A 27794-nucleotide genomic window follows, 5' to 3' on the forward strand; every position below is an offset into this window, starting at 1 on the left:
TCCTGTCCTGTGCACTGTAGGATGCTTACCAGGATCCCTGGCCTCTACTCACTAGTTGCCGGTGTAGCACCCACCCCCGGGCGGGACAGTGTCTTCAGACATTGCTAAATGTCCCTTGGGGAATTGAGAACTACTGCTCTAAATAACCAAATCAATGTGGAGTTTGCAAGGGCTCCCTTTTCATGGTACCAGATTTGCCTCATACCCGTAGAGCTGAAATGGTCTCTTATTTCTCAGCTATTCCCACCACTTTCTCACACAGTTCTGGCACAGTGACAGCAGCTTGAGCTTGGAAACACGCCTCTGGACTGTCTTCCATCATCTGTGCCAAGGGCCTCCTGCTCCTCCTCAAGCAGGCATCTGGCTTAATCTGCCCCTGTCTCGTTGGGTTGTGAGTGCAGGGGTGATGTCATTGTGCCTTCCCAGGAAGGGTGGAACAAAGGACGGGGTCCCCAAGGACACACAGCCTCATCCTCAGCTAGGCTGCTGGGTAGATTTCTTTCCTTCCCTTTCCCTCCTTCCGGCCTCAGAAGTGTTTGTTGTTCATAAGGCCCTCCATTGTCAGAGGACACACTAAGCTGACTGGACTTTGTGTCTCACTGCTGAGCCCGTTTCCTGCCCCTCGTGTGTCATAAGAGTGTTGGTTGTGGTCCAGTCCTTGGATGGAATCTTCCATGTCTTTTCCAGAGCAGTGGCGCAAGCCAGAGGAACTTAGGCTTTATGTGACTCTTCTAGCACACTTACGTGATCTGGGGCCTGCTCTTCAGCTGTGTGGGGAGAATAGAAAGAGGAAACAGGAGCGAGGACAAGAAAGCAAGGGCTTTTCTTTTCCTTTTGTTTTTGTTTAAGTTCTCTTCATCTTCTTTTCTCCCTCCTTCCTGGAGTTTCTGGGGATGGAAGTAGCCCTCCTCACACAGATCCTCAGCCTGTTTTATTTCCATTCAGTTCTCTGCCCCACCTATGACCTCTCTGCCCACTTCAGGGGGAGGAGGGTCTGGGTTCGACTATAACTCCCAGAACTGGGTAGTGTGGGAGTGTGCTTACTGTCTTGAGAAGCAAATCCTTCGAATCTCCTTGTTTGTAAGGGAACCTGTGAATTCAGAACCTGAAGGAAGCCAGGAGTATTTTTGTAATGTGAGATTTATCCAAAAGAGTGACGGTTGGCTGAGGAACACCTTTGTGCTTGTTTATTTAGAAATACCATAATCTAAGCAGGTTTTCATTTTGATCTTGTTCCCTTGAAAGGTTGGGTGTGGTAGTGACTTTGAGCCCAAACCCTTGAATAACAGCTTCGAAACCCATCAAGGGCTTTATCAAAGACATTTTTAACTCCAGTGTAGCACATAAAATGTATTAGAATTTTTTGAAAAATTAGCTGTCCCTAAATACGTCTGAACCAGGAGTTACTTGCCATATCTGAAATGTACTTAATGTCTTTGTATTCTGCTTTGGACTTCCTCTTCCAAACAGCCAACCTTTGGCAAAAAATACAGCTCCCTGTGTCAGTGTCTTGAAGTTGCCATCCATCATGATGATTGTGTGATTAATAATGCATGTGATCTTCTCTGTGTGACCTATCATGATGTTATTGGTACAACTCCTTTTTCATCTGCAACTGTGCCCCTTACTACCGTTTTCTTGTTCCCCCAATCCTGCCCTTTCTGATCCTTTCTTTTGGGTTGGCTTTTGTCCCTTAAAAAGGCCTTCTTTTCTGCTGGACGGACTGTTCCTTTAGGGAAAGGCTGGGCAGGGAGGAGCTGCTCATTGCAGCAGGTGGCCAGCCGCCTCACCTGCCAGGCTGGCAGCAGTACAGGCTTGTCCTGTGTTGTCTCTGCCTGGCCCCCTTCCTGTGGAGGGATGGCTGGAGGCCTCAGCAAAGCCTTCCAGGCAGACTCCCGGGATATTCCAGCCAGGCCAGGAACCCAGTATCTCCAGGCCACCAGATACATGCCCTTGTCCACAAGGGTGGCTTTTTAGTTGTCACCAAGTGGTGGCGAAATACATAAAAATTATTGGGGTCTGCTCCCTTTTTTGTAGATTAATGCATAGACATCTTGGTGGGTTAGGGCTTACACTGTAAGGAGTAGATCTTGGGTCCTTTTGATGCAAATTTATGCTACAGAACCAGAAGTGGGGTGAGTAACTGGCAAAAGGGTATCTCTATAGAAAACAGTCAGTGAATATGAATGTGTACAGGGCATGTTATGTGGATCTCTGTTGAAGGTTTCAACAGCCTGTTGGGCTGATATGTCTAGAGTTTTAGGCTTTGAATTGGACAAAACTTGATCACTGAGGCTTGAAAAACTTAGTGTTGTTTCCTAGATGACTTGGATGTACTACTACTACACTTTAGACCATAAACTAGCAGTTGCCTTTTTTTTTTTTTTTTAACGTTTATTATTTTCAGAGAGAGAGAATGTATGTGCAGTCATGAGTAGGGGGAGGAGCAAAGAGAGAGGGAGAGGCAGAATCCCAAGAGAGGGAGAATCCCAAGCAGGCCCTGTGTCATAAACACAGAACCCGTTGTGGGGCTCCATCCCAGGAACCATGAGATCATAACCTGAGCAGAAATCAAGAGTTGGATACTCAACTGACTGAGCCACCCAGGTGCCCCTAGCAGTTGCCTTTTCAACTAATGGTTGTAGTTTGGAGATTACAGCTGTCCACTCCTCTTATAGAAGGGGACACTGAACACAGTATCTCAGCACATTTTTGGTGAAACCTTGGGCCCAGGCCCTGCTCTCCCAGTGCCTGGCCAGATCTCTTTGTACCTTACCACATTGACTGCCATTTTCTCTGTTGTTCATGGGTGTGTGATTTAGCAGGTGAGAGGATCATTGCAGATCAAGGTCATGAGTGAATGTGTCTTCTTCTTTTTTTTTTTTTTTTTTTTAATTTATTTTAATTTTAAGAGTGAGAGAGCATTTGAGGCGCCTGGGTGGCTCAGTCGGTTGAGTATCCGACTTCGGCTCAGGTCATGATCTCACAGCTCGTGAGTTTGAGCCCCTTGTCAGGCTCTGTGCTGACAGCTCGGAGCCTGGAGCCTGCTTCAGATTCTGTGCCTCCCTCTCTCTCTGCCCCAACCCACTCACATTCTGTCTCTGTCTCTCTCAAAAATAAATAAACATTAAAAAAAAATTAAAAAAAGTGAGAGAGCATGAGTGGGGAAGGGGCAGAGAGAGAGGAAGAGAATGGATCCCAAGCAAGCTCCACGCTGTCAGCCTGGAGCCCAATGCAGGGCTCTAGCCCATGAACCGTGAGATCATGGCCTGAGCCAAAACCAAGATTCGGACGCTTAACCGACTAAGCCACCCAGGCACCCCGTATCTTCTGATCCTTTGTATATGAGAGAAGCAATTTCTTCCTTTAGCTTTTTTACCCCATGTCCCTCCCTGTACTGTGTGCTTCCCTAATACTCACCTTTTGAAGGAACAATAGTAGTTGTAACATACACATTAGAAACTTTACCAAATGTTATGCTATGGGGCAGGGCTGGGCTGCACAGGACCCCACTGTGATCTGCTGTATCCTCTTGACTCTTCAACAGAGATGAGAGAAAATGAAATGAATGAGAGCAAGAATATTCTGCTGGTGGTACACGTAGGGGCTCAGATGTTCAAGGATTGTATGATTCTTACATTCCTCAAGCGTTTATCATGCTTCAGAGAAGCTAAGTAGCAGTTTCAGTTAGAGTTGAGTTTTCCTGTTCTTCCTTTGGCTGGCTCTTGTGACCCTGCTAGCACAAAGCTGCTGTTGCCATGCTGTGATTGATGGTAAAACGAGCTCTCTTCTGCTTACAGATGAGCGTGAAGCTGTGCAGAAGAAGACCTTCACCAAGTGGGTCAATTCCCACCTTGCCCGGGTGTCCTGCCGGATCACAGACCTGTACACTGACCTTCGAGATGGACGGATGCTCATCAAGCTACTCGAAGTTCTCTCTGGAGAGAGGCTGGTAAGTGGGAATGTTATTAAGTGACTTTGCATCATAGGCCGGAAAATGTTTTTGAAAAATCAAGTGTGGACTTGTGTTTTCTGATGAATTTTGCAGTTAATGACTAATATTTTTGAGAACGAGAATCTGGATAGGTGAGATGAGTATGTTGGGAAAAGCTCCTGTGTACCATTGTGAGTCTGGGTGATATTCTTGAATTGTAATAAAGCAGCCTCCTTCTGGTAATTTGTGAGGTTACTACCCTTGGTCTGAAAGATCTTGGCTGGTGTCCCCTGTTAAACTGGGCACAGCACTGGAAATGGAAGGGCCAGACATAGGCACTGGCTCCAGGATGAATCTGTATCCCACAAGATCATGGAATAATTTTAAATCTGTTTCTTATTGATTCTCTGGAAAATCTGAGCTGCTGTTACAAGGTGGCAGGAATTGAATTCAGTAGTCTTTGATGTTTTTTGCTTTCTTCCCTGCATACTTCATATTGTGGGGGTGGAAGGAGAGGCTGGTGTTTTGTCATCTTGGAAACTCAGCTTCTGATGAATTCACTGTGCCTTTTTGGGCAGGGGAATTGTCAGTCTACAGTGAAAATTCTCTTCCCATTTTGTTTCTCGGAGCTACTCTGGCTTTCTGTGATGAGACTTTTGTTTATGAACCATAAACCAGTCACTGTAACTGACCCAACAGGTTTTGTCTCGCCTTGGTTTGAAAATAGATGCTATATTGTACCAGAACACATGTAGTTCCATAGGTGGTGGTGGGACAGAGCCAAAAACTGACGCCCAGGGATAGAGTCCCACATCTGTACTGACATCACCAGGAAAATATGATGCTGGTGGTTGGCAGGGCTGCCAGAAAGCCTTATTTTTAACTTGAGCTCCACCCTGTAACTTGACAGCCGCATGGGTCTGTATGAAGACCGACCCACACACCTCTGACCACAGGCAAGGGGCTAAGGTTGTACCTTGCTCTATTATTAGCCTGCCAACAGAATTGCCTCTTGAGCCTGGGTGAAGACACAGAGTTTTCTCTCTCGCATTCCTACGTTCAAGAACAGAACCCTTTAAAAGATAGTGAGGCAAGTCCTATCTCATCTGTAGTGAGTTTTGTCTGTGTGCTTTGTTCCCCAAGCATGCAGGTCTTGTTACCTCATCTTTGAGAGTTTGTGGGTCAAGCTAAACTAGAGAACTAAACTCAAGCTAAACTTGAGCTTCTGTTCCAGCCCATGATGGCTGCCTCACAAGTGGTATATAGGGTAGGAGTTGGGGCAGTTGGGCTCGTGTGGAGGGGATGTAAGACCCCTCATTTATTGCATTTTGATTTTTTTTTAATTTTTTTTAATGTTTATTTTTGAGAGAGAGAGAGAGAGAGAGAGAGAGAGAGCGCGCCAGGGAGGGGCAGAGAGAGGGAGACACTGAATCTGAAGCAGGCTCCAGGTTCTGAGCTGTCAGCACAGATCCTGATGCAGGGCTTGAACTCACTAACAGTGAGATCATGACCTGAGTGGAAATTGGATGCTTAACTGAGCCACCCAGGCGCCCTTGACTTGTTTTTTGAAGTGAGCCTGTGTGAGAACCTAGGATAGAATTACCATGATATGCACCTTTAAATATAGTTTTTGGTTTTGGTTTTGTTTTTCCTGTTTATTTTTTTGTTCATTTTTTGAATTTATTTTTTTAAGTAGGCTCCACGCCCTATGTGGGGCTTGAACTCACAACCCTGAGATCAAGAATTGAGTACTCTACTGATTGAGCCAGCCAGGCACTCCCTCCCCTTTTTTAAAATTTTATTTTTAAGTGATCTCTACACTCAACATGGGGCTTAAAGTCACGACCCCAAGATCAAGAGTTGCATGTTCTGACTGAGCCAGCCAGGCACTCCTAAATTTCACTTTTGTAACCAGACATTTCCCCCTACTTCTCAGACTTTTTTCCCCCTTCTTCTTCAATGTTTAACTTAGTATGATTATTTTATTTTATTTCATTTTTTTTTATTTTTTATTTTTTTTATTTTTTGGAATGTTGTTTGGAAAGTAGCTAAAAAATCATTAAAGGTCATATGGATGGAAATTAACTTGAACTTTTATTTTGGTTCCAGTAGGGTCGAGTCTTCCAGGCTCTAGGGAGCAAAGTATTCACCTTTGAAGGTCCATGGTTCTTTAATACCAAGAAGATCGTGTCCTTGATAATGTCCACATAATAAATGGGGTCAGTCCCATTGCCCTTTATTCTGAACAGGGCAACAAAAACTTTACTAGGGAAAAAGAAAGCAACCAGCAAAGCATAATTCTTAGTTATGTGTGGGTCCCACTCCTCTCTTTATTTGCTGTTAGCAATACTTTTTTTCTTCTTCTTTTTCTTTTTCTTCTTCCATTATTCTTTTTCTTTTTCTTGCAGTCATCCAGAGGCCTAGGAGAGTAGGAATGGGGAAAAACAGAAAATGGGAGCCATTTCCAACCTCTTAGGCAGTCAGTGCTAGAAATGGTGTTTAGCAATGACATACCCCTTTGTGAAGCCCCAAGTGCCTTGAGTTCTTTCATTATCTGTTCCTCACAGCCAACCCTGATTATAGGTTGGGCAGTCTGATTAATCTTCTTACTCCAAAAATAAGGGTACCATAGATAGAGTGAGCTAAAACTCTTGTTCATTCGAACTGAGACTTTTTAGCCTGTTTGGCCCCATGGTTTATTTGTTTCATGGAACTTTCTGGGGGGGACGCAAACTACTCTCTGCTCTTGGCCACGGAGGCTGCCAGGGACTCAAGTTAGAGACCCTCCCTGCAGCAGATGACCTCTCTGAGGTCTGGCCCCAAAGAATCCTTGCATATTCAGAGTACAGAACTAATGAGGTGTGGTTAGAGCTTCCAGGCTTGGGTAAATTCTTGTCCACAGCTAAATGTGTATGGTCAGATAGCATTTAGTCAGCTCTGGGCTTTCTGCGCCAGTGATCCCAAACCCTGTGTAACATTTTTGCCCTCTATCTGGGCCTATATCTCAGTCAGCATTTTAGCCCCAGCCCTTATCATCAGGTTGACGGTGGGTAACAGATGAATATAGGAGGAACTAGAGTATTTAAATTTACTAGAGTAGAGTATTTAAATGTAGATCTATGGAGCCAGTTCATCCTTCTTTACAAAGGAGAAAGTTTGATTTTTATTGAGTAAAGTTCAGAGAAACAACAGCTCCAGATAATTCTTACCCTAATCCCATCCTGCATTTTGACTCAATAAAATTTGAGTTACATTTGAGCAAGTATCACACAGACATTCGGGTTATCAAGGCACTTGACTCTGCTGTATTGGGAGTGTCAAGAGAGCAGAAATCCCTTTCTGTGGTCTAGGCTTGGACAGAATCCGTGTCTGGAAATGTCCCTTTGTTTGCCTTAAATATGTCAGCCTGTGGAGCATTGAGGAAACTTTGAGACTGAACTAGGAAGCTTCTCTTACTTGGGTGGGATTGGGTTGATGACAAAGAAAACCATTTTTTTCCTCAATATCTTACTCTGAAATGACAGTGGCTTATAGCTCTTCATAAAGGTGTTGCTTTAACATTCCCTTAAAAATACAGACCCACCCTTAACTTTAACATCACCTGAGCAGATAAATGCTGTGAGCACAGAAGCCGTGCCAGTCATTCTGTCAGTGGTCTCAGATCTTAGGGCCTCAGGAGTAATGCTGTCAGGCTCGGACTTTGGTGAAGTGGGGCCCACGGGTCATAACCCAGGGTTGAAGCTTGCCTGTGCCTGCCCCCTTTCCTCCATGGGCCTCAGCAGTGGGGGATGGTTCTAAGTAAGACTGCCAGCTTTCTGCCCGGTTCCTGCCACACAGGGCACTCACCTCTGACCCAGAGAGGACAAGGTTTTCTGAACACCTCTGCCTGCCATTTCCAATAGCAGATATCACTGGTTTTTGCTTGCCTGTTGTTTTCCTGATACTCGGTCTTCTTACTCTGTTAATCAGTGTCAAAGAAGAGAAAGCAACAGCAACAAAAAGGATTTTTTTTTTTCTTTGCCACCGTTAACTCCAGAACAGGCTGAGTAGGTGAGGAAGATAGATTTACCACGAGATTTGTTAAGCCTTAAATCCCACATTGAACTGCTCTGAGTTTTGCATAAAGCCTTTGTTGGGAGAGCCATACTGGCATGTATTGTTGAAACGGGATTTTGTGGACTGGCCACAGAACCTACCTGTTGTTTGTAATATTGTTTGTTTGGGAGTATTTGCTTTTGTTCTAAATATGGCCACAGAAGAAAGCACCATTAAGTTGCAGTCTAAATTGCACAAATGCAAAGAGCGAATTAATAGTAATAGGTACATATGATCAAGTACCAAGTGAATGGTCCCAGAGTCCTAGAGTTCAGAAGGGGAAACCAGCCTTTTGGATGGCTTATCAAGAAGCCATAGCAAGTGGGTGGGGTTTCATCGGGATCCAGGAGGAGGGGTTTAGGTTTAGATGGCCCGAGGAGATAAGGGTCAGATGTTTGCTGTGAGGGAGAGTGAAGGAGCAAATTTGGCAGTGGGCATCAGGAAGGAACTGGTGTAGGAAAGTATCCTGGCTAAATTGGGGATTGTTTTTGGAAAGAGTGATGATGGTAACTTGAGGGTCTGTTGATTTTAGTTTGTACTGTCACATGCATGATCTCACTGAGTTCTCACAGTCTAGTGAAGTGGACAGTTAGGCTCTATGAAAGAAATAGGCAGAGGTGACCAGGATCTTGCCCAAGGCCAGTATCACTAGTAAGTAACAGAACGTGGACTCCAGTCCATTCTCCTGTTTATATTGGTGCCTTCCTTTTCCTCTGAGCCCTGCTAAAGGGAAATGTTCACTGGGAGAGGGCCCAGCCAGTGAGGAGCCAGGTAGGACCTAATGGAACACAGTGTGTTGTTTCTTGATTGATTTTAATTGGACAAGAATCATCTATACTCTTATTAAAGCTCAAAACTTGACTGGGAACTTAGGGTGAAGTGAGTTGGGCTGTGTATTGTATTAGAGGAGACTGGAATAAATGCTTCCCATCCCACCATCTATATTAAGTAGAGCTTTTGTGTGTGGTGGAACCATTTGTGATTAAAAGAAAGACAGGGGCACCTGGGTAGCTCAGTCGGTTGGACGTCCGACTCTGGATTTCGGCTCAGGTCATGATCTCACAGTCATAGGATCGAACCCGCATCAAGGCCCTGTGCTGAGCATGGAACCTGCTTGGGAGGATTCTCTCTCCCTCTCTTTCTTCACCTCTCCCCCACTTAGACTCTCTCTCTCAAAGAAATAAACATTAAAAAAAAAAAAAAAAAAAAAAAGGCAAAGACATAAGTGTCAGTCACAGTGGTAGGTGGAGACCAGTTAGTGTGTTTTCTCCATTTCCTCTTCAACTGAACAAGAGACCAGGAGGCATGTTAGTAAGCCTTGCAACCTCTAACATATACATTGTGTTTTATAGCTGGAAGTTCATCCCTTCATACTAAGAAAAAGCAACCGGCCGGGCCATCCAGCTAGTGTGTGGCAGATAGAAACCTAGAGTCTGCTTCTTCCACTTCCCAGGGCTGGTTCTCTGGTCACACTGCAACCCTTGGAGAGCTGTTGCTCCAGGTGGCTTCAAGGTGACTTTGGAAACCCATGGAAAGTATCTGAGGAAGTAGGGGTTACCAGGGTGGAACAGCATGGCCCAGCTCCCAGGGGGCCTCCCAAACACCCTGCCAGAAATCCTCCCTTATGTTTTCCTCTTTTATTCAAGGAGGCGAAATTAGCTCTAGGAAACATTTGTTTTCTCTTTTCTATCTCTAGACTCTGACAAAAACGCTGCCATTGTGATTATTCTGTAGTTCTGCAAATCCTGATGCCCTGCAGGGTATAATAGATTCAAACTCAAGGACGGGCAGACAGTGGAGGCAGAGTGGTGGCCTGGACACCATCCAGCTCCTTTGTTCTTTAAAGGCATTGGGTCCACTCAGGCAGATTTGCCCAAGGCCATACCGCTTCTCAGAGGCAGAGCTTGGATAAGTTGCTCTAATAAGCAATTAGAATTGTGTTGTCAGATGCTAGAGGTGGTTCTTTAGCCCTGTAATTTCTACTCTTTCCTTGGAGTCTGAAAAAAGATGGGTCTGGGGTGAAATGTAGGATGGAGCTGTGGTTGAAGATTTGGGACTGGAAGGGACCTTGGGAAGGGAAACAGGAAAAGTGCCTGCAAAATACAGGAACATGGGCCGTGTTGTGGGAGGAGCAGGAAAGCTTATTTTTGTAAAGTTTACTTATTTTTGAGAGAGAGTGGGAGGGAGGGAGGGGGGGGGAGAGAGAGAGAGAGAGAGAAAGAGAGTAAGAATGAGTGGGGGAGGGGCAGAGAGAGAGGAGACCAGAGAATCCCAAGCATGCTCCACACTGCCAGCGCAGAGCCTGATGCAGGACCCAAAATCATGAACCACGAGATCTTGACCTGAGCTGAAATCAAGAGTTGGATGCTTAACCGGCTAAGCCACCCAGGCGCCCACCTTGTTAAAATGATTTCCAGGAGGATCTGTAAAAATAGGCATTTCCTCAGAGGAACCCCCCCCCCCCCCCCCCCCCCCGCTGCTGCCGCCACCACCACTTGTTTCTGAGTCACATATGGGTCTGGTATTGATCCTTGTCTCCACATTAATGGCATTTCAGACTGCCCCATCAGAAATGACCTACAGGACAGAAATGCACATGTTGTTGTGGGAACACACCAATGCCACACTAGAAGTTTGACAATAATTAATGGAGGCAAGACAGGGAGCACTCCATTTCTTGGCACAATCAGCTGCTCTTGGGGCGTGGCTTTAAGAAAGTGTTTATTACTGAGAAATGCACCCTTCCCCCCTAGTTCCATTGTGTTCAGTTTTCTCCATTGTTATCTCTTTTTTCCTTTTAAGAGGATGGAAGTTTAGTGATATAAAAATAGCTCTTAAAAAAATGAAAACTATCTGCTAGATGGGAACTGAGTCTATTTCCTTTCGTGTGGAAATGTGCACTGCTCTTGGTTCTCGGTGTAGCATGAAGACCGTGAGCTTTGGAATCCTTACCGGCCACAAAGGGACTAGCCATATGGATTACTCCATCTCTCTAAACCAGCGTGTTCTCATCCATAAAATGGTAATTATTATTCAGTGTTACTGTGAGGATTAAATGCAATAACAGTTATTAACCACATAACAGAGGTTAACATAGTAGGTCTATCAGTGGCCACCAAGAATTTTTAAATCTTGGGGGCTTTGCAGTTGTTTTGTTTTGTTTTGTTTTTGTGTTGTTTTTTTTTAATATATTTGAGAGAGAGAGAGCGAGGAGGGAAGGGACAGAGAGATGGAGACAAAATCTGAAGCAGGCTGTAGGCTATGAGCTGTCAGCACAGAGCCTGATGCGGGGCTTGAACTCATAAACCTCGAGATCATTACCTGAGCCGAAGTCGGACACTAAACCAACTGAGCCACCCAGGTGCCCCTAAGGGGGCTTTGCAGTTTTAATGACCAATGTGTTTCACTGTATAGCTCTGTGAGGTCATTAATATTTCTTAAAATTAGTTTCCTGTAGTCATTTCTTGACGTGCCCAAGTATTATGCCTGAAAACATTTTATAGCCCCTCTGTGAAGCACACAGAACACAAGACTTGAAAACTGGGATACTTGAGTTTTAGTCTTGATCCTTACTCTCCCTTGTATCGTGCCACCATCCTTTAACCTCACCATGTCTTGTTTATTACTCTTTTGGTTTAGAAGGAGTTTAACAAGTGCCACCAAAGATGAGTGAGCTTCCACTGAGTGAAATGTGGGAAAGCGTTGGAGAAACGGAAAGGTGGTAGAATAATTTTTACTATATGGTAGTTAGCTGAGTTTGAATTAGCAGCTATAGAGCAGTAATAATATTTATTTAGTTTTCTTTTTTTTAATGTTTATTTTTGAGAGTGGGGGAAGAAGGGGGTGGGACAGAGGACTGGAAGCAGGTCTGTGCTGACAGTAGTGAGCCTGATGTGGGGTTTGAACTCAGAAACCAAGAGATCATGACCTGAGCCAAAGTCGGACGCTCAATTGACTGAGCCACCCAGGCGCCCCTATAGTAATAATATTTAAAATGTCTCTGTAAATCATGTTTCTCAGACTTGTTTTCTAATAAACTTTGAACTACAGAGTCCTCACTATTGCAGAAGCCCCAAGTGTTGAGATTTGGGTATTTTCATGTCCTTTCCCTTCTGTCAAGACACCAACCAGTCACAGTTTTCTCTACCACTTTTTCTTTTCATTCCAGTCCAGAATTTAATTTTGGGTGTCAAGATTAGAAGAGTGGTATTATCATCACTGTTTGGAGGCACATTTTCTTCTGGTTTTAAACTTGCCTTTCAAAAATTGAAGTATGTTAACTTTTCAACTTTTCAGGCTCTTAATGGGCAAGTTCTGTCTAGACCCTAAAAATTTGCTGCTGTCTCCAGAGAGGTGTGTTATACCTAAACACAGAGAGAGGGGAGAGTCCTCCCCCTTTTGTTTTAAGTAGAATTGTTGGGAGGAAGATACTTGAGGTGCCCTTTGCTGGTAACGAGACATTTTGTGTGTTTGAGAACGCTATAGTGATTAGATTACCATTTCATTTATGTAGCGGCCCTTTGAGATAATTACTGGTATTCTGATCAATTTATGGGTAAATAGTTGAGAAGTGAGGCTCTTATTTGCCAGAAAATGGGGAAATTGTAGCTTGAACATAGGTATTTCAACATTACAGTTATCTTCTACACTCAACTGTCCAACAAAAACCAGCAGAGGGCTGGTTTGCTCGTGTCTGATGATTTAAAAGAGAAGAGGCCATGAGCAGTAGGGAAATTTTAGGGAAAGGGAAACTCCACCCCCGCCTTGGTTTGATTTGGGGAGAATTGCAGAAAAGAGGGTTGGTTCCTGAAAGTTTTCCCTTTTTTTTTTTTTTTTTTTTTTCTTTCCTTTTTCCTGGCTTTTGGAAGTTCATGAGGTTTGTATATTTTTTAACCATTTGAAGGAGTCTGACCATTTTACCTGAAGAGGTTTGTCTGAATTTTTTCTTCTAGTTCCTTCCTTTGTCTCATGCCCTGGTGTTTCCAATGGCTGGTGCTTTTCAGGGACTTAAGTTGCATCTGGGTCTCTAGTGAACCATCCATAGCTCATCTGGCATGGCCAGTCACATCCACATGGGGTCCCTGCGAGGTGGCATTAGACTTGATCAACCTGTTGGGAAGTGGACCCTTATCACCATTCTCCCTCACTCACGCTTTGTATATACATTCATGTGGAAAGGAGCACAGGTTCCACTGAGATTTTGTAGAGAGAGAATAGAGGGTTGGAAGGCCTTGTGTGTTTGCAATTGAGTTTTTCAAAATAAAGTCTGAAAGAACAGTGGTTATACCTGATGGAGCCTGGGAAGATACCAACAGCCCCCCAGTCTACTCCTTCCCCTTCTCTTTAGCTCCTTCCGATTCCATCCACGCTGTTTCTCTCACCCTCAGTTAGGAAATGACCTCTTCTGTCCCCTTTGAGGCACACTTGGGAGACTGTGTACTGCACTTAGTAGAATGGCCCTGTCCTCATTGCTCTGCAGGCCACTTTGGGATTGAAACAGCATGCATCAGCGGACCCAGGTCTTACTAGTCAGGTGCACAGTCATTGAAAAGAGATGAGAGGGAAAGGCCTCAGGACGCAAAAGGAAGTGTCAGTCTGAGGTGCTGCCTGTGCTAGAGGGGGTTGTGCTGGGAAATGGAAAGGAGGGGAGGGACAGAGCCAGGTGGTGGAGGCATGAGCTTGCTCTAGACCCCATAGAGCTGTCGACAGAGGCCCACAGAGAATTTCCTGTATGTGTGCCTTTGTCTTTTGTTTTACTTATTTAAAATGTTCACCTCCCCAGGGCCTCTTGGATTAGATATAACTGAGTAAAAAAAGAGACATTGAGGTATTCACATTAAACTACTCTCTCATTTTCTTTTCCTTTGTCCTTCTCAGGGGGTCACACCCTTTTTCTCAGCCCTTTGCGTCACTCTCACAAAACCGCCACTTGGAAATTCTCATTTGGTGGTGTATCCGCTTTTCATTTTGAGCCAGTCTTAGGAAACAGCCAAACCTGCAGGTAGCAAACCTACTTTTACATCTAAAGCAGTCAGAAAAATCATCGAGTGTTTTGCCCTGCATCTGCAGAAAACTGCATGGGTGGCAGCAGTAGCTCTGAAATCCTTGATGGAAATGGGGTTCCTTTCTCTCTAACCTTCCAGCTTCTTTGCTCATTTGTAATTGTGTCACTTGCATAATTAAACAAACCTCTGAAGAGTTATCACCATCCGTTAAGTAAACTTCTCTCTCATAAGGATGTTAGGTAGATACTGTCCTTGTACTGAGTATACATGTTTTTAATGTTTTGGTTTGGGTAGAAGAGTGCTGCATGAGCAGGCATGTGTGAACTCTGGGCAGTAGCTCTGAGCTGAGCCTGTCTCTGCCCCATTACATGATCTGTTTCTATTTTCTGCTCTCCTGTTTCTAGCCTAAACCCACCAAGGGACGAATGCGTATCCATTGTCTGGAGAATGTGGACAAGGCCCTTCAGTTCCTGAAGGAGCAGAGAGTCCATCTTGAGAACATGGGGTCCCATGACATCGTGGATGGTAACCACCGGCTGACCCTCGGCCTCATCTGGACCATCATCCTGCGCTTCCAGGTAGGGGCTTGGCCCCCAAGGTTCTGCCTTCTCCCTGGCTAGGAGCATCCTTGTGGAAATGGCATCCCCAAGTCAGGTGTGCGGAGCGCTGGGTCCCATTCAGCCACCCGTAGGCACATCGCAGCTACCACATCCTCCCTCAGTCTTGCTAGCCCCTGAAAGTCTTGGTTCTCTTGTCAGATAAGGGAGTTTCTGGGCTACATCCCCACCCATCGTTTCACTGGTACCTCCTGTAAACGTCTGGTGTCTGCCACTAGTCTTTCAGGACCAAAGATAAGAAGGATGTGGTTGATGCTGGGATACTGGTAGTAGACTATCTGAACTTCACCAGATTGTAGCACGTGTCGTGGAATATATTCAGGAGAAGCTGTTTAGGATTATGATATGTGTGTGCACTCTATTTTCACTTTCTCTTTCTCCTTTGGATGTGAGGAAGCCATTTTCAAGGGGAATATGCAAAAACCTTATGCTTGTTTGAATCGATGACAATTCTTTGGGTTTGTTATACTCGAGGGGAAGGCTCTAAGTATAGATCTCTAAACCAAAAGGAACCTTCAAGGTCGTTCTGTCCAGTTTCTTTGTGAGGAAAAGGAGGAATCTTATCCAGGATTACAAAGCCAGTCAGGGCTGCAATGCATACTTCTGACCCTTTAGGAGAGAGCTCAGAATTTCAGCACTGTTGGAGCACCTCTGGCCTGATTACTGGTTCTTTCTCCAGGCAATGCTTCATGCTCTTGCTTTTCAATTAGAATTTGAAATGCAGGAAACACTTCTTAACCAAAGCGTCAGGTTACTCTGCAAACAAATGTCCTAACAATCCTGTCTCCTGGGTGGCTGTGTTCTCTGTGCCTTTCCTTCCTGTTCCACCCCTTTGATATAAAGTCTGATTGATTTTTCTAGCTAAGTAAAAATCTCACCAAAAAAGGGCAAAGCCTGAAATCAAATTATAGCTCTCTTTGTATTCTTCCTAAAATTCTGAAGTCAGCAGGTAACCAGTTGTTTTCTTTCTCATTTCCACTGGGAGTGGGTTTGAGTTAGCAGTGTTCTGGGTGTGTATGTGGGAGGAGGAGGTGGGAGCAAAAAGAGCTATCCAAAGAAACTCCCTGAATGGTGGTTCCCAAGTCTGGCTGATCATCTGACTCCTTGGGAAAGCTTTTTACTAATTCAGATTCCCCTGTCCACACTCCCAACTATTCTATTTAGGTGGGTTTAAGGAGGAACCACTGTTGAAGAAGACATCATGAATGGAGTTAATTACAACAACCAAAGACTCTATTTTGCAAACAATTCTTATGTAGGTTTCTGTCATTTAGTTCCTGAATGACTTGAAAATGAATACCATTAAATTCACTAATAATAGCTCTCATTCTCAGGCCAACAGAGGTGATATTAACAGCACCCTCCTTGAACCTCACCTCAGTTTTGTAGAGTAAAATGTTCTATTTCTGTTGCCTTTGGCCTGTAGGAATCAGAGCGTGGAGGGGCATCCTGATGGTGGCCTCTCTTCACATCGGGTCATTGCCCACGTTGGTGAGCTGGCACACGCAGCCCTTTCCAGGATTCTCAGCATGAATGGGGTTAAGTCATCGATTAATTAGCTTCCTGACAGCTTGCCTTTTTCTGTAATTGAACTTGTAAATGCTGATAGATAACTTTCTCTCTTTTTTTTTGAGGCAAGAAACTTAGGCTGATGATGTCACTGCATGGCCTGCAGTGTTAGTGTCTTACATGACCTAGCTTCCTCCACCAGGCTTATTGAATCATCACCCATTTCACAAATATGTATTGATTCTGCGTCAGCCAAGGCCCAGGTTGCTTTCTGCCTCCTCTGTGAAGTTTCCCCACGTTCTACAGAAATCTCTTTCTCCCAGTTTCTGAATATACAGCCTCATCTTACATTCCCTCTTTGTGTGTGTCTGTGTGTGTGTGGCCCCAGAACTCCCAGGACATGGCCTGGCCTGTCTGTGCATAGTAGGTATCCATTAAATACTAATGATAACACACAGGTTTTATTCTGTCCCTTTAAAAGAGAGTGAAGGATATTGTGAGAAACTGGAATGAAGGCCTCTGAGTTTGCCTTGTGTAGATAGGGAGCTGTCTTCATTGCAGAAGAGTAGACTGTTTCTAAATGAGCAAGTGTGGAAATAGACTCCCTTCTTCACCCCGAAGCATAAGGAGGTTGACAGGGGTTAGTGTGTGGGATTTCACCTGTCTGTCCTGATGAATCTGTGTCTTATCCCTTGAGTAATGTTGTTCTTTCACATTTACTTTGTGCATAAGAACTCAGGATCCTAATGATAACGTTTGGAGCTTATGCAGACTCACCTCACATACTTACCACAGTTAAAAAAGGATTTTTTTTTTAGAAGTATAATTATTTCAATTTGTAGGTGTTTTTCCTAGTTGAAAGTTTCTGACTTTTTCATCTCTTATTTATGTATTTTATCCTCCTCCTGTCTCTTTTCCAAAAAGAATGCTGGGCACATCTCTAGATTAAATGGGAAGACCTTTAACAGGGACAAAGGCAAGGAAACTTGGAATGGTTAGAGCTAAAAGATGATGGAGGGCCTGCTAGGCCACCACCGTTTACCCCCACCCACCATCCCACATTGTAGTATCATAGGCAAGAACCTAAAGACAGAGGGTATATAGAGCATTTTTCTAAAATCACATAACTGGTAGATAGCCCCTAATCTAAAGAGCTATCATTTATGGATCTTCATTATGAAGTCAGCACTTGATATTCTTTCTTCATTTAAGTGCACAACAGTGCTGTGAGACAGCCACTGTTGCTGTTGCCATTCCTCAGATGAGAAGCTAAGGAACTTGCCCAGTGACACACAGTTGGTGGTGGAACCTAGTTTTAGACCTAGGCTGTCTGATGTTGGTGCCAGTAGACCAAGCTCTGTGTATGCTGTTGCGTTTATGCTGCCAGTGAGCAACTTATGAATGCAGACTGTCTTGGTCCATTTGGACTGCTATCACAAAATACCACAAACACGGTAGCTTACAAACAATAGAAATTCATTTCCCGCAGTTCTGGAGGTGAAGTCTGAGATCAAGCCAGCATGGTCTGGTGAGGGCCCTGTTCTGGATCACAAACTTCTCCCTGTGTCCTAACATTGTGGAAGAAGCTAAGGACCTCTCTGGAGCCTTTCTTATAAGGCACTAATCCTGTTCACGAGGATCCCATCCTCATGACCTAGGCACCTCCCAAGGGCCCCATCTCCTAATACCATCACCTTTGGGAGTTAGGATTTCAGTGTAAGAATTTGCAGGAGTCATAGACATTCAGACCATAGCACAGACTACAGAAACACAGAGTGTAAATGTGTGCTTTCTCCAAGAATTTGGGTCACTTTTTAGGAAAAGGAATATAGACTATCCTCTTCTATGAGTGACACACACCCTAGTGTGAAAAAATAATTGGTTATAAAAAACTGAACCAGGTATTTTTCTGGGATCTGACAAGGTTCAAGTTATTTACAGTGTGAACCACTGTGCTAGCTTGTAGTTGGAAAGATGGGCTACCTAGAGGTTAGAAGTGACTCCCAGTGGATAGTTCTGAGAAGTCATGCAGGTTAAGTAGTCTTCACTTCTTACCTCCATGCAAAGTAGAAAAGCTAGTTGGTGTTTCTGTTAGGTGAAGTGTGAAAAAGCAGTTTTCTTTGGCACAGTAAGTAAATCTGCAGGACTGGATTGTGATCTGAAGTTTACTCTTCATGTATAAGACCTGTTCTTCTCCAGCAGTCGTGGACAGCTTGACCATCTATTTGACTAATACTTCTTTGTAAATCTTAGATCCAGGATATCAGTGTAGAAACTGAAGACAACAAAGAGAAGAAATCTGCCAAGGATGCATTGCTGTTGTGGTGCCAGATGAAGACAGCTGGGTGAGTGTGAACTCACAGGGGATCAGGGGCCACTGTGCCCAGGACAAGATTCCGCTGCAGTCATCACTCCTGAGGTGTTGACAAGTATCTCTTCCACTGCTTCCATCGAGAAATCTTATTGACTCGTAAGCAGTTGATAGCTGACATTTTAGCTAGCTCACAACATGGAAGGAGTTTTGATTTATATTCTGGACCTGTCATCTCTGTAGTCACTTTCCCTCTCTTTGCTAAAGACGCTCCAGAGAGCAGTATATCTTGAATTTTAAAATCCAGAAACCATGTTTAGGAAACACATCCATGATATTTTTAAAAAGCAATTGTGGGTTTTCTCCTCCCTTTAATTTTTGCTGCTGTTGGAGAGCTTTGTGCGATAAACTTAAGAGTAGTCCTTATACATTATCTCAGTTTTCCTTAGTGAAATTTTAGTGAAAATACTTTTAGAGCACTGCCCCTGTTGTGTTGCTCACTAAAATTGCTAGGGTTCATGATACTTAGCACCGATTTTGGTTTAACTGGAGTTTTTGTCAGAACTACTTTGAGGACAGTTATAACTCTAATGGACATGATCAATTAACAGTAAGCATGGAGCCCATCAAGAGTATATGTCTAATAAGGGCATCAACTTAGTTATAAACCTTTAGTCAACCACAGATACAAAGTTAGTAATGTCCAGTATGGTACAGAATAGCTCAGTGATGAGGGGTAGGTCTCAAACGTAGGGAAGTTTTTCAGGGAGATACTTGGTTTATAAGACTTTATTCAAGTCAGTGATAATAAGCAAGAAAGCCAAGTGTCATGTGAATCCCAGCTGCTTCCTCTCCCCAAGTAGCGTGTGAATTCAGATCTCAGTGACTGCAGACTCCTGATATCTTTGCTGACAGAGTAGAAGGCCAGTGAAAGCAGAGAGGCCTCTAGGCATCTGGGTTGTGGTCATTTTTTCCTCTTTAAGTGTTGTTTTTAAATCTAGGACACAGTTCACAGTCTTTTGGCCAGTTGACTTACCAAGAAAGAAAAGCCATGTGGATGTGTATTTTTTTATTTTATAGCATGCTGAAGTTGAAACAGTGTTTGCTCTAATTGTCCTTTTGACATTTACTGCCTCAACATTTTTACAGTGCTTACAAACTTTTTCTTAAACACTGCATTTCGTGAAATTGTAAATTTTATTTAGTAATTCTGTTGATTTTTCTCTTGTGCTTGGTCTCTGCTAGGTACCCGAACGTCAACATTCACAATTTCACCACCAGCTGGAGGGACGGCATGGCCTTCAATGCCCTGATACACAAACACCGGTAAGTCAGATCCTTAGGAATCATGCTAACAATTTGGGGGTAGAATGTTGACACTCTTCTGTTAGCAGATCTGGGTGACTTTTGATCCTCATATCCATTGCCTTAGATGTTGCACCACGGTGAGAATTCTGCATTCCATGTGAGGAAAATGTGAGAGAATATGTAAATTATCCCAAACAGACAAGTTTGCCCATTATCTATCTTCAGCTGTCTTAATAAACTTTGAAGTGTTTATTCAAAAATCAGATTTCATTGTTTGATGATTAAATAATATTATAGAGTATTACTGTAAGGGGTGATTTCTACGGCTTTTGGAGTAATGATCGCATCTCATTGGTCACGTGTTTTCAAGCCATAGTTTTTGTCATGTTCCACTGTTGTTCTGCATAGGCCTGACCTGATAGATTTCGACAAACTAAAGAAATCCAATGCACACTACAATCTGCAGAATGCGTTTAATCTGGCAGAGCAGCACCTTGGCCTCACTAAACTGTTGGATCCGGAAGGTACCGTGAGGGATGAAAGGTGGGATGGTATTGGGGGGCTTATATAAAATCTGCTTTCTGTCAATTTGTTTTATTTGTGTAGTGTGCTTTGGGAATTATTGAAGGAAGAGGAGCTTAATTTTGGGGTGGGAATTACTTGAGGATTTGTGCAAAGGATTCTGTTTAAAAAGGCCTTGAAAGATGAGTATGGTTTAAACATGATGGGAAGGGGAGGGCTTGCTAGGCAGAGGTGCTTGTGTGAGCAGAGGTATGGAACCAGGAACTAGGAAGGTGTGTTTGGGGACTAACAGTTCATTGGGAATGGTGTTTAGAATAATAATAGGAACTACCACTGGAAAGGTGGGTCAGGGCTCTACAGGCTAAAATTTTTAGAGATTATTCAGCAGTCACTGGAAGTTCTTAGAAGCTGTGCTCAAGGAAGAGAACTGCCATAGACTCTCAGCAAATGTTTGTTGACTACTTTCATCCCAAGGTGGCAAGCAGCCATGGGGGATGAATGGGTGCAAGACTAGGGGTGTGGGCTGGGGAAGGTGCCTCCTAGGAGGCTGTTCAGTGTTTGCTGTGAGCAAGAACAACTTAGGTGAAGAAGGTGCATCAGGAAAGGGGAACATGTGAATGGAAGAAGTGTTAAGACTTAGTCCCTTCCTACGGCTGACCGTTTCTGCCTGAAACCACTGTCTCCAGTCTCAGTCCCTGCAGCAAGACCCCAGAGACTGACTGCAGGTGACTTGGAGTCGACTGGTGTGGGGCATTCCCTCAGGCCATAACTCCCTTAGTTCACACAGAATCCTAATTGTAGGATTTTAGCGTGAGCTGTCATAGGTACTTTTTCTTATTTTGAAAAGCATTTGAAACATAAGAGGATTTGTTTGTAGTGCTGGAGCTCTTTAGATCATGGCTCTCAGCTGTGAGCAAATATTACAGAGAAAGCTGTGAGTGAAAGTTTAAAGTTCTTATAAATATAGAACAGGAAGTTGAACTCCCCAAGGACAGATTGAGGTCATGAGGCTGCCAAGCAGGCTTGCTCTTTCCGATGCATCAGATTCCCTGATAAGTTCACTATACAGGAAGTGGAGATAAAATTATCTTTGTGCTAACCCATTAAATGATTTCTTAATATAAACAGAAAACTAAAATTCCTTGGGCTGTGATTAATCTTCCTTCTTAACCCCTACTTTAACTATGGGAAGACATTCTTCTTCAGCTGTAGCTCTTTGTGCTTTGCTAAATAACCTTTTTTTTCCTACCACTATGACAGATATTTTTTAAATAACTTGCTCATTCGTTAATCTTTCTAATCACTTCCCAGTATGGAAAAGGGGATTGATGTTTCCCAGATCACAAGACAAGGAGCTAAAAAAAGGCAGTTGATGTCACTTGTCCGGTTTGATCTTGATTATTAGTTGTTCTTAGCTATTGTTAGTTGTTGAGTGCCCCAGAGAGCATCAGCTAAGATAAGATTGCAGTTTAGTTACAAAACCACAAGGTTTTTGCCTGCTCACATCTTCCCAGTCATGTTGACATTTTGTGTTTATTGTATTGTGTACAGAACCAGCATTTTTTTTCTGGCCTTCATCCATTTCTCTCTCTTTGGGGCATACTTGAATGGGGCTGAGCCAGATGCAGAGTTGGCCACAGGGACTCTGGGGGGGAAACAGTAGCTGCTCTGCTGGCCCCCATTGCCATCAGCTGCTTCGGTGACACTGGCAGGGAGCTTTCCTGCCCTGTGCCCTAGTATTCTCATCTTAAAAGTAAGAGAAACAATCCTGCCTCACACATGGGCGCCAGAAAGATAGAAGGCACGTGTGTGAATGCATTTTGAAAAGCAGCCTGATTATCCTATGTGTTATTCATCCTATGTGTTCTCTTCTCCATCTGTCCTGAGTTTAATACTTCACTTGTATTGCCATACCTCAAACACTTGCCATCTTCATGCATTTATTCCCCCTCTTAGTGAATACTTTCTGACTACCCACTTTGTGCAAGACAACACACCAGGAATTTGAGAGGTGGAGCAGCACCAGGCTTACCAAGACACAGGGTTCCTACCCTTGGGGACTTAGTCTTGTGAAACAAAGAAAGTGTGTATGAGTACTGAATTATAATACCTGGCAGAGAATGGACTGTGTGTCCATGTAAACAGAGTCCTTAAGGGAACTTAGGAGAGAGACACTAATTCTGGCTGTAGCGATCAGAAATAACTGTGTTGGGGTGGTAACTTCAGGTGGAGCTGAAGGTTAGGAAGAAGGTGATGGCGTGGGGAAGGATGTCTTAGGCAAAGGGATATTGTGAGTAAAGGGAAGGAGTATTAGGAATTGTGGAATGTGTGTGTGGGGGGTTGTTGAATAGCCCCCTTATGCCTGAGAATAAATAGTAGGCTATAGAATTAGAAATGTCTAGAACAGTGGTTGGGTCTTATAGGGAGCCTGATAAATACTCGATGGATGGATGGAATGAAGGGAAGGAAAGTTATGGCAGAGGATTAAGGGGCTTAGACTTTATTTCTGTAAATTGTAGGGCACTTTTGAGTAATTTTGAGCTAGGAGAAAGAGTGTTCACAGCTATGCTTCTGGAAGATCAACCAGGTACAGTGTGTAAAGTGACTTGGGTGGTAGGGAAACCCAATGAGGAAGCTATTGCTTCATATCTGGTTATGTGACCATGAGAGTCTGAACCATAAATGACAGTAAAGATTCCATAAGTAGAATCATCTGGACTCAGATTTGGTGACTAACTGGATAACAGGTAACAACAAGGTAAAGATGTCCAAAGACTGAATGATTGGAAGAAATTCAGGTGGCATTGGCATAAATGAGGATTCAAGCAGCACAAACCCAGTTTGGGAGTAGAATTGGGCAGGGAGATGAACGTGGTATGCCTAGATAGTAGCCACATTGCTAAGAATTCTGACGTAATTCTTACTGTATTCTTCATTTTTCTCTAGTTGTTTTGTGTACATGTTGTTTTCTTCATGGCTTGGGATCCTGAAGAGAAAGGATCATGTCTCTTAAGACTTTTATGTCCTTATTGCAATAGTAGAAGGCATTCGTGAATATTCATATCATAAAAGAATCAGTGAGATGGTTTCATCCTCATTAGCCTTGTAATTACTGCACTGATGGCAGAACTCTAAGTATAAAAATTGGAGACACTGACCTGTGTCAGTATTAGACGGTCATTCTGGGTTGTTGCTGCTGCCTGGGTGGTAGCACTCTGAGCAGAGTACTGAGGAAATCTTCTCCGGGTTACAGATATCAGTGTGGACCACCCTGATGAGAAGTCCATTATCACTTATGTGGTGACTTATTACCACTACTTCTCTAAGATGAAGGCTTTGGCTGTTGAAGGAAAACGAATTGGAAAGGTGAGTTCACACCAATTTTATAAGTTGTGAGACATGATTAAAGCTCGTGTCTTAATGTACTGCCACCGAGCACCTTGTTCTCCTGTGCACTCATCAGTTCAGCCAGCAGCAGCTTGTGGTGGACACTTCTGGTGGCAGAGAAGTAGGCAGGAAGCCTCTTTGTCCCTAAGAGTAACAGGAGGTAGGAGTAGCTACAATGTTTAGGGAGGGATTTCAGGGGCATCTCAGACCCAGAGACAGCCCTCTCCTACACCCTATCAGAAGATTGGGTATTGGAAATCTGAGTCGGTTGATGTCATGGGTAGGAAATCCTATTTATTCAGTTGAAAAGGCCTCACTGTTATGCTTCTTAATTCTCATTTGGCTGATGTTCACCACCATATATTTCAGAACACCTCAGAAAATTCAAGGACATTCATGGGACAGGACCAAGCAAAATAGAGCCCTTTTCGTTTTTTCTAGGAATTTTGGAGCTTAGGCAACAGGAGTCATTCAGAATCTGAAACCCTTTGCCTGGGGGTTGGGAGGTTACAGAACCAATTACACTTGAGTTAAGCTGTCATTGCTCACAAATAATGGCTGCAGTCTGAGTGCCTATTAACAAATAGTTCCTCTAGTTTGAAATGCTTGGGCCAGAGTAGCAGAGAACTGTTTCAAAGCCAGTCCATTAAGTGTGCATGTGCTCATGTAGGGTTATAATCATGTTTTTCTTACTTGGCAACACGATCTTTCCCGTTTTTCTAACTCTTGTTTACAGGTGCTTGACAATGCTATTGAAACAGAAAAAATGATTGAAAAGTATGAGTCACTTGCCTCTGATCTTCTGGAGTGGATTGAACAAACCATCATTATATTGAACAATCGCAAATTTGCCAATTCTCTGGTTGGGGTTCAACAACAGCTTCAGGCTTTTAACACTTACCGCACTGTGGAGAAACCACCCAAGTAAGATGCAGATTGGAATGTGTTATAATTAGTGTGGAAAGAGAGATGATTGCAGCATGGACCCCTGCTTTCTGACTTGTGTGATCTCCTCACTTAATGAATGCCTGTCACCAGTGGCCTATCTTACTCCTTTTCATCTGACCCTGAGTGGCTGAACTTTATTACAAACCATGCCTTCTGTGAGCCCTTCCAGTGGATTGTGTCCCTGGTCTGATACATGTGATACATGAGAATCCTAAGAAATAGTACAGGTCCCTTATACCAAACCCTCATGCTTGATGTGGATTTTAGAGAAGCAGCTGAGTGGATGGATATTGTTTATTATATGACTCCCAGTAGACCTGGGGCTGTAACCCATTGTCAGGCTTACTGAGAAGTGTGTAGCAAAATGTGTAAATACTCACATTGTGTTGAGTAAAGACAAATAATATATAGTTTTATATCTATCTGTTCAGATCAGTTTTCACTTCCCCTAAATTTGATTTTTCACTTCTTTTTGAAAATTCTAATTGTCAGATAAGGATTATGGACCTTATCCCTTCTTATAGTTGGAAAGTCATTCCTTTTTCTGTAAACGTGCTCTGTTGAGAATTCCTTGCTGCGGTCTCTGAAACCCATTGAAAGTTATAGTAGGTAGTCATTTGAAGTAATTCTTGCTGAATGTTTTCAGCTGTGCCCATCATCCAGGATGTATATAATCTAAACCTTGAATGAAGTAATTAATAAAGGACTGGTATTGTATGCCCCCAAATATAAATCTCAGTAACAACAGTCAACCAACCCCACCAAAATTCCACAGTTAGGTGCATTTTTTGAGGTCTGTAATACCCAAAAACTAATGTACTGCGTTTTTTCTAACCTGAGTTGCACATAAATCTGACCAGAGATAAATGGCTTTTAAGATTGTGTGGCTGTGGGAAATGTTTTTTTCTCCAAAAGCAAATTAATTTTTCCCCTTGAAGGAACAGCATATTTATTTTTTTCTGTGCTTAGGTTTACTGAGAAGGGGAACTTGGAAGTGCTGCTTTTTACTATTCAGAGCAAGATGAGGGCCAACAATCAGAAGGTCTACATGCCCCGGGAGGGCAAGCTCATCTCTGACATTAACAAGGTAAAGCCAATCCATCTGGTCCTGTTAGGGCCTTGACCTGCTTTATTGCTTCAGGTTCTAGGTCTTGATTGCTAACAGGGCAGTCTGAAAGGGTCTGTCCCAGCCTGCTGAGTTGAAGAGTGACAGTGGTGGCTGGGGTTTTGCAGGGGGTCAAGCAAATACTTGAGGTGGGCTAGTCCGTTGGAGTTTGGGGAGGGAATGTTAGATATTACCAAACTGGTCTTGGTTCATTCTCTTTACCTTGTTACTCTCATTTGTTCAAGGCCATCGACTCCATCTTTATTTATTTATATATATTTTTAATGTTTGTTTATTTTTTGAGAGAGTGGGGGAGGGGCAGAGAGAGGGGGCAACCCAGAATCTGAAGCAGGCTCCAGGCTCTACACTGTTAGCACAGAGCCTGACACAGGGCTCAGACTCATGAACTGCGAGATCATGACCTGAGGCCAAAGTTGGACATGACTGAGCCACCTAGGCACCCCAACTACAGCATCTTTAAATTGCAGAAGGGAGAATTTGAAACCTTATTTCATATATCTGGAATCTCTGGAGGTTTGAGCTTAGGATTTGGGCTGTTTCTATCAGAGAAGCTGTCCAAAAGTTTCCATTATTGGCCTGTTTTGTCTGTAATGATAGAATTTCGTGGTGGGTATTATTTCCAAGTAGAAATTTGAAAAATGTAGAACTGTGGTCAGTGGTACACATTTAGATTATTTTATTTTACATTTTTTTTAATGTAAGGCATATTTCATAGAAATGAATTTAATGTGGACATTTGGTGAGGATTTTGAAAAAAATGCTAGATGTGTGAATTAAAAACAAAGTGGCACACAAAGAAGGGGGAGGGCATGGGAGGTGCCTGGCTGGTTCAGTCGGTGGAGTGTGCCACTCTTGATCTTGGGGTTGAGTTTGAGCCCCACGTTGGGCATAAAGATTAGTTAAATAAATAAAATGTTGAACCAAAAAAAACAAAGCAAAAAAATAACAAATGGCCCAGTGTGGGGTGAATAAGAGATTCATAATATGATTTCTTTCTGAGAAAAAGGATTTGTCTTTTTTATGTGATCAGAGCTGTTGAAGATACTTTGATTCCTCTCAAAGTAAGAGATTTATAATTTAGTTATATTTCTCCATATCTGCCCTGTTTTGTTTTCCAAATATAGCAGACCTTTAAATAAAGATTGGAGAGAGTGTTCCCATGCGGCTCAACTGAGAGAAAACGATTTCTTTTCTCCGGGCTTAAGGGTCAGGGAGGCTGGAAACAGGATGTCCCTTTTTAAGTTCTCAGGTCTTATTGAGAAGTACTAGCCATTGACTGTAGCCAAGGAAAGTTCCTTGAACATTGCAGGAAGCTGTTCTTTTTTGCCCCTGTAGGCCTGGGAAAGACTGGAAAAAGCGGAACACGAGCGAGAACTGGCTCTGCGGAACGAGCTCATCAGACAGGAGAAACTGGAACAGCTCGCCCGCAGATTCGATCGCAAGGCAGCTATGAGGGAGACCTGGCTGAGCGAAAACCAGCGTCTGGTGTCTCAGGTTCTGCTCTAGACCTTCTTCGGGGAACCACTCCTGGGGTCATCTAGAAATGTAGACCATACCCAAGGACTGCAGGACAGCCACTTATCAACACCCACTATTCTGAAGTAACTCGAGTCCTCTTGCTCACTTCCTATGAAGAGGATGTTTATCATTTCTAATATACTTTGTCTTCTGTTTATCTAACTTTTCATAGATTTGAAAACAGCTCAAGCAGTTTGTTTAGAGCCAGTGAGTGAGTGTGAACTGCTCACATTTATATAATTTTTAGAAATTTCTCTTACCTTCTGTCTCTGACCATCTGACGTTCAAGGCAGTTAAGACTAGTCATGAAATAAATAAAAGTGGCTTTCTTTTTCTACTTAGCGTAACGCAAACTGTCACCTGCTCCAGTCACATAAGTATAAAGTGCTAGATATGAGCTTGGACTCCAGTGTAAAATGAGAAGTTGCTGATTGGCTTTGGAGAGGGCATCCTAGCTTGACTAAGGTGTTGTAAGTGTCCTAAGGAAGGCAGAGACAGACCAGCATCTGGCAGG

At 43.4% G+C, this 27794-nt stretch overlaps 1 protein-coding gene across 3 annotated transcripts in view; it reads left to right on the forward strand.

Moving 5' to 3' along the window:
• Positions 1-27794, forward strand: part of SPTBN1 (spectrin beta, non-erythrocytic 1) — a 198457-nt gene that overhangs the window by 121614 nt on the left and 49049 nt on the right. For all 3 annotated transcript variants that reach the window (XM_042932280.1, XM_042932282.1, XM_042932281.1), the window contains 9 exons: positions 3801-3952; positions 14439-14612; positions 18414-18505; positions 19717-19797; positions 20188-20303; positions 23555-23667; positions 24425-24612; positions 25606-25723; positions 27098-27256. In XM_042932280.1, the coding sequence (XP_042788214.1) occupies positions 3801-3952; positions 14439-14612; positions 18414-18505; positions 19717-19797; positions 20188-20303; positions 23555-23667; positions 24425-24612; positions 25606-25723; positions 27098-27256 (1193 nt within the window). The remainder of the gene's footprint in view (positions 1-3800; positions 3953-14438; positions 14613-18413; positions 18506-19716; positions 19798-20187; positions 20304-23554; positions 23668-24424; positions 24613-25605; positions 25724-27097; positions 27257-27794) is intronic.

Source organism: Panthera leo, chromosome A3 (genome assembly GCF_018350215.1).
Source record: "Panthera leo isolate Ple1 chromosome A3, P.leo_Ple1_pat1.1, whole genome shotgun sequence".
NCBI classification, from domain to species: Eukaryota; Metazoa; Chordata; class Mammalia; order Carnivora; family Felidae; genus Panthera; species Panthera leo.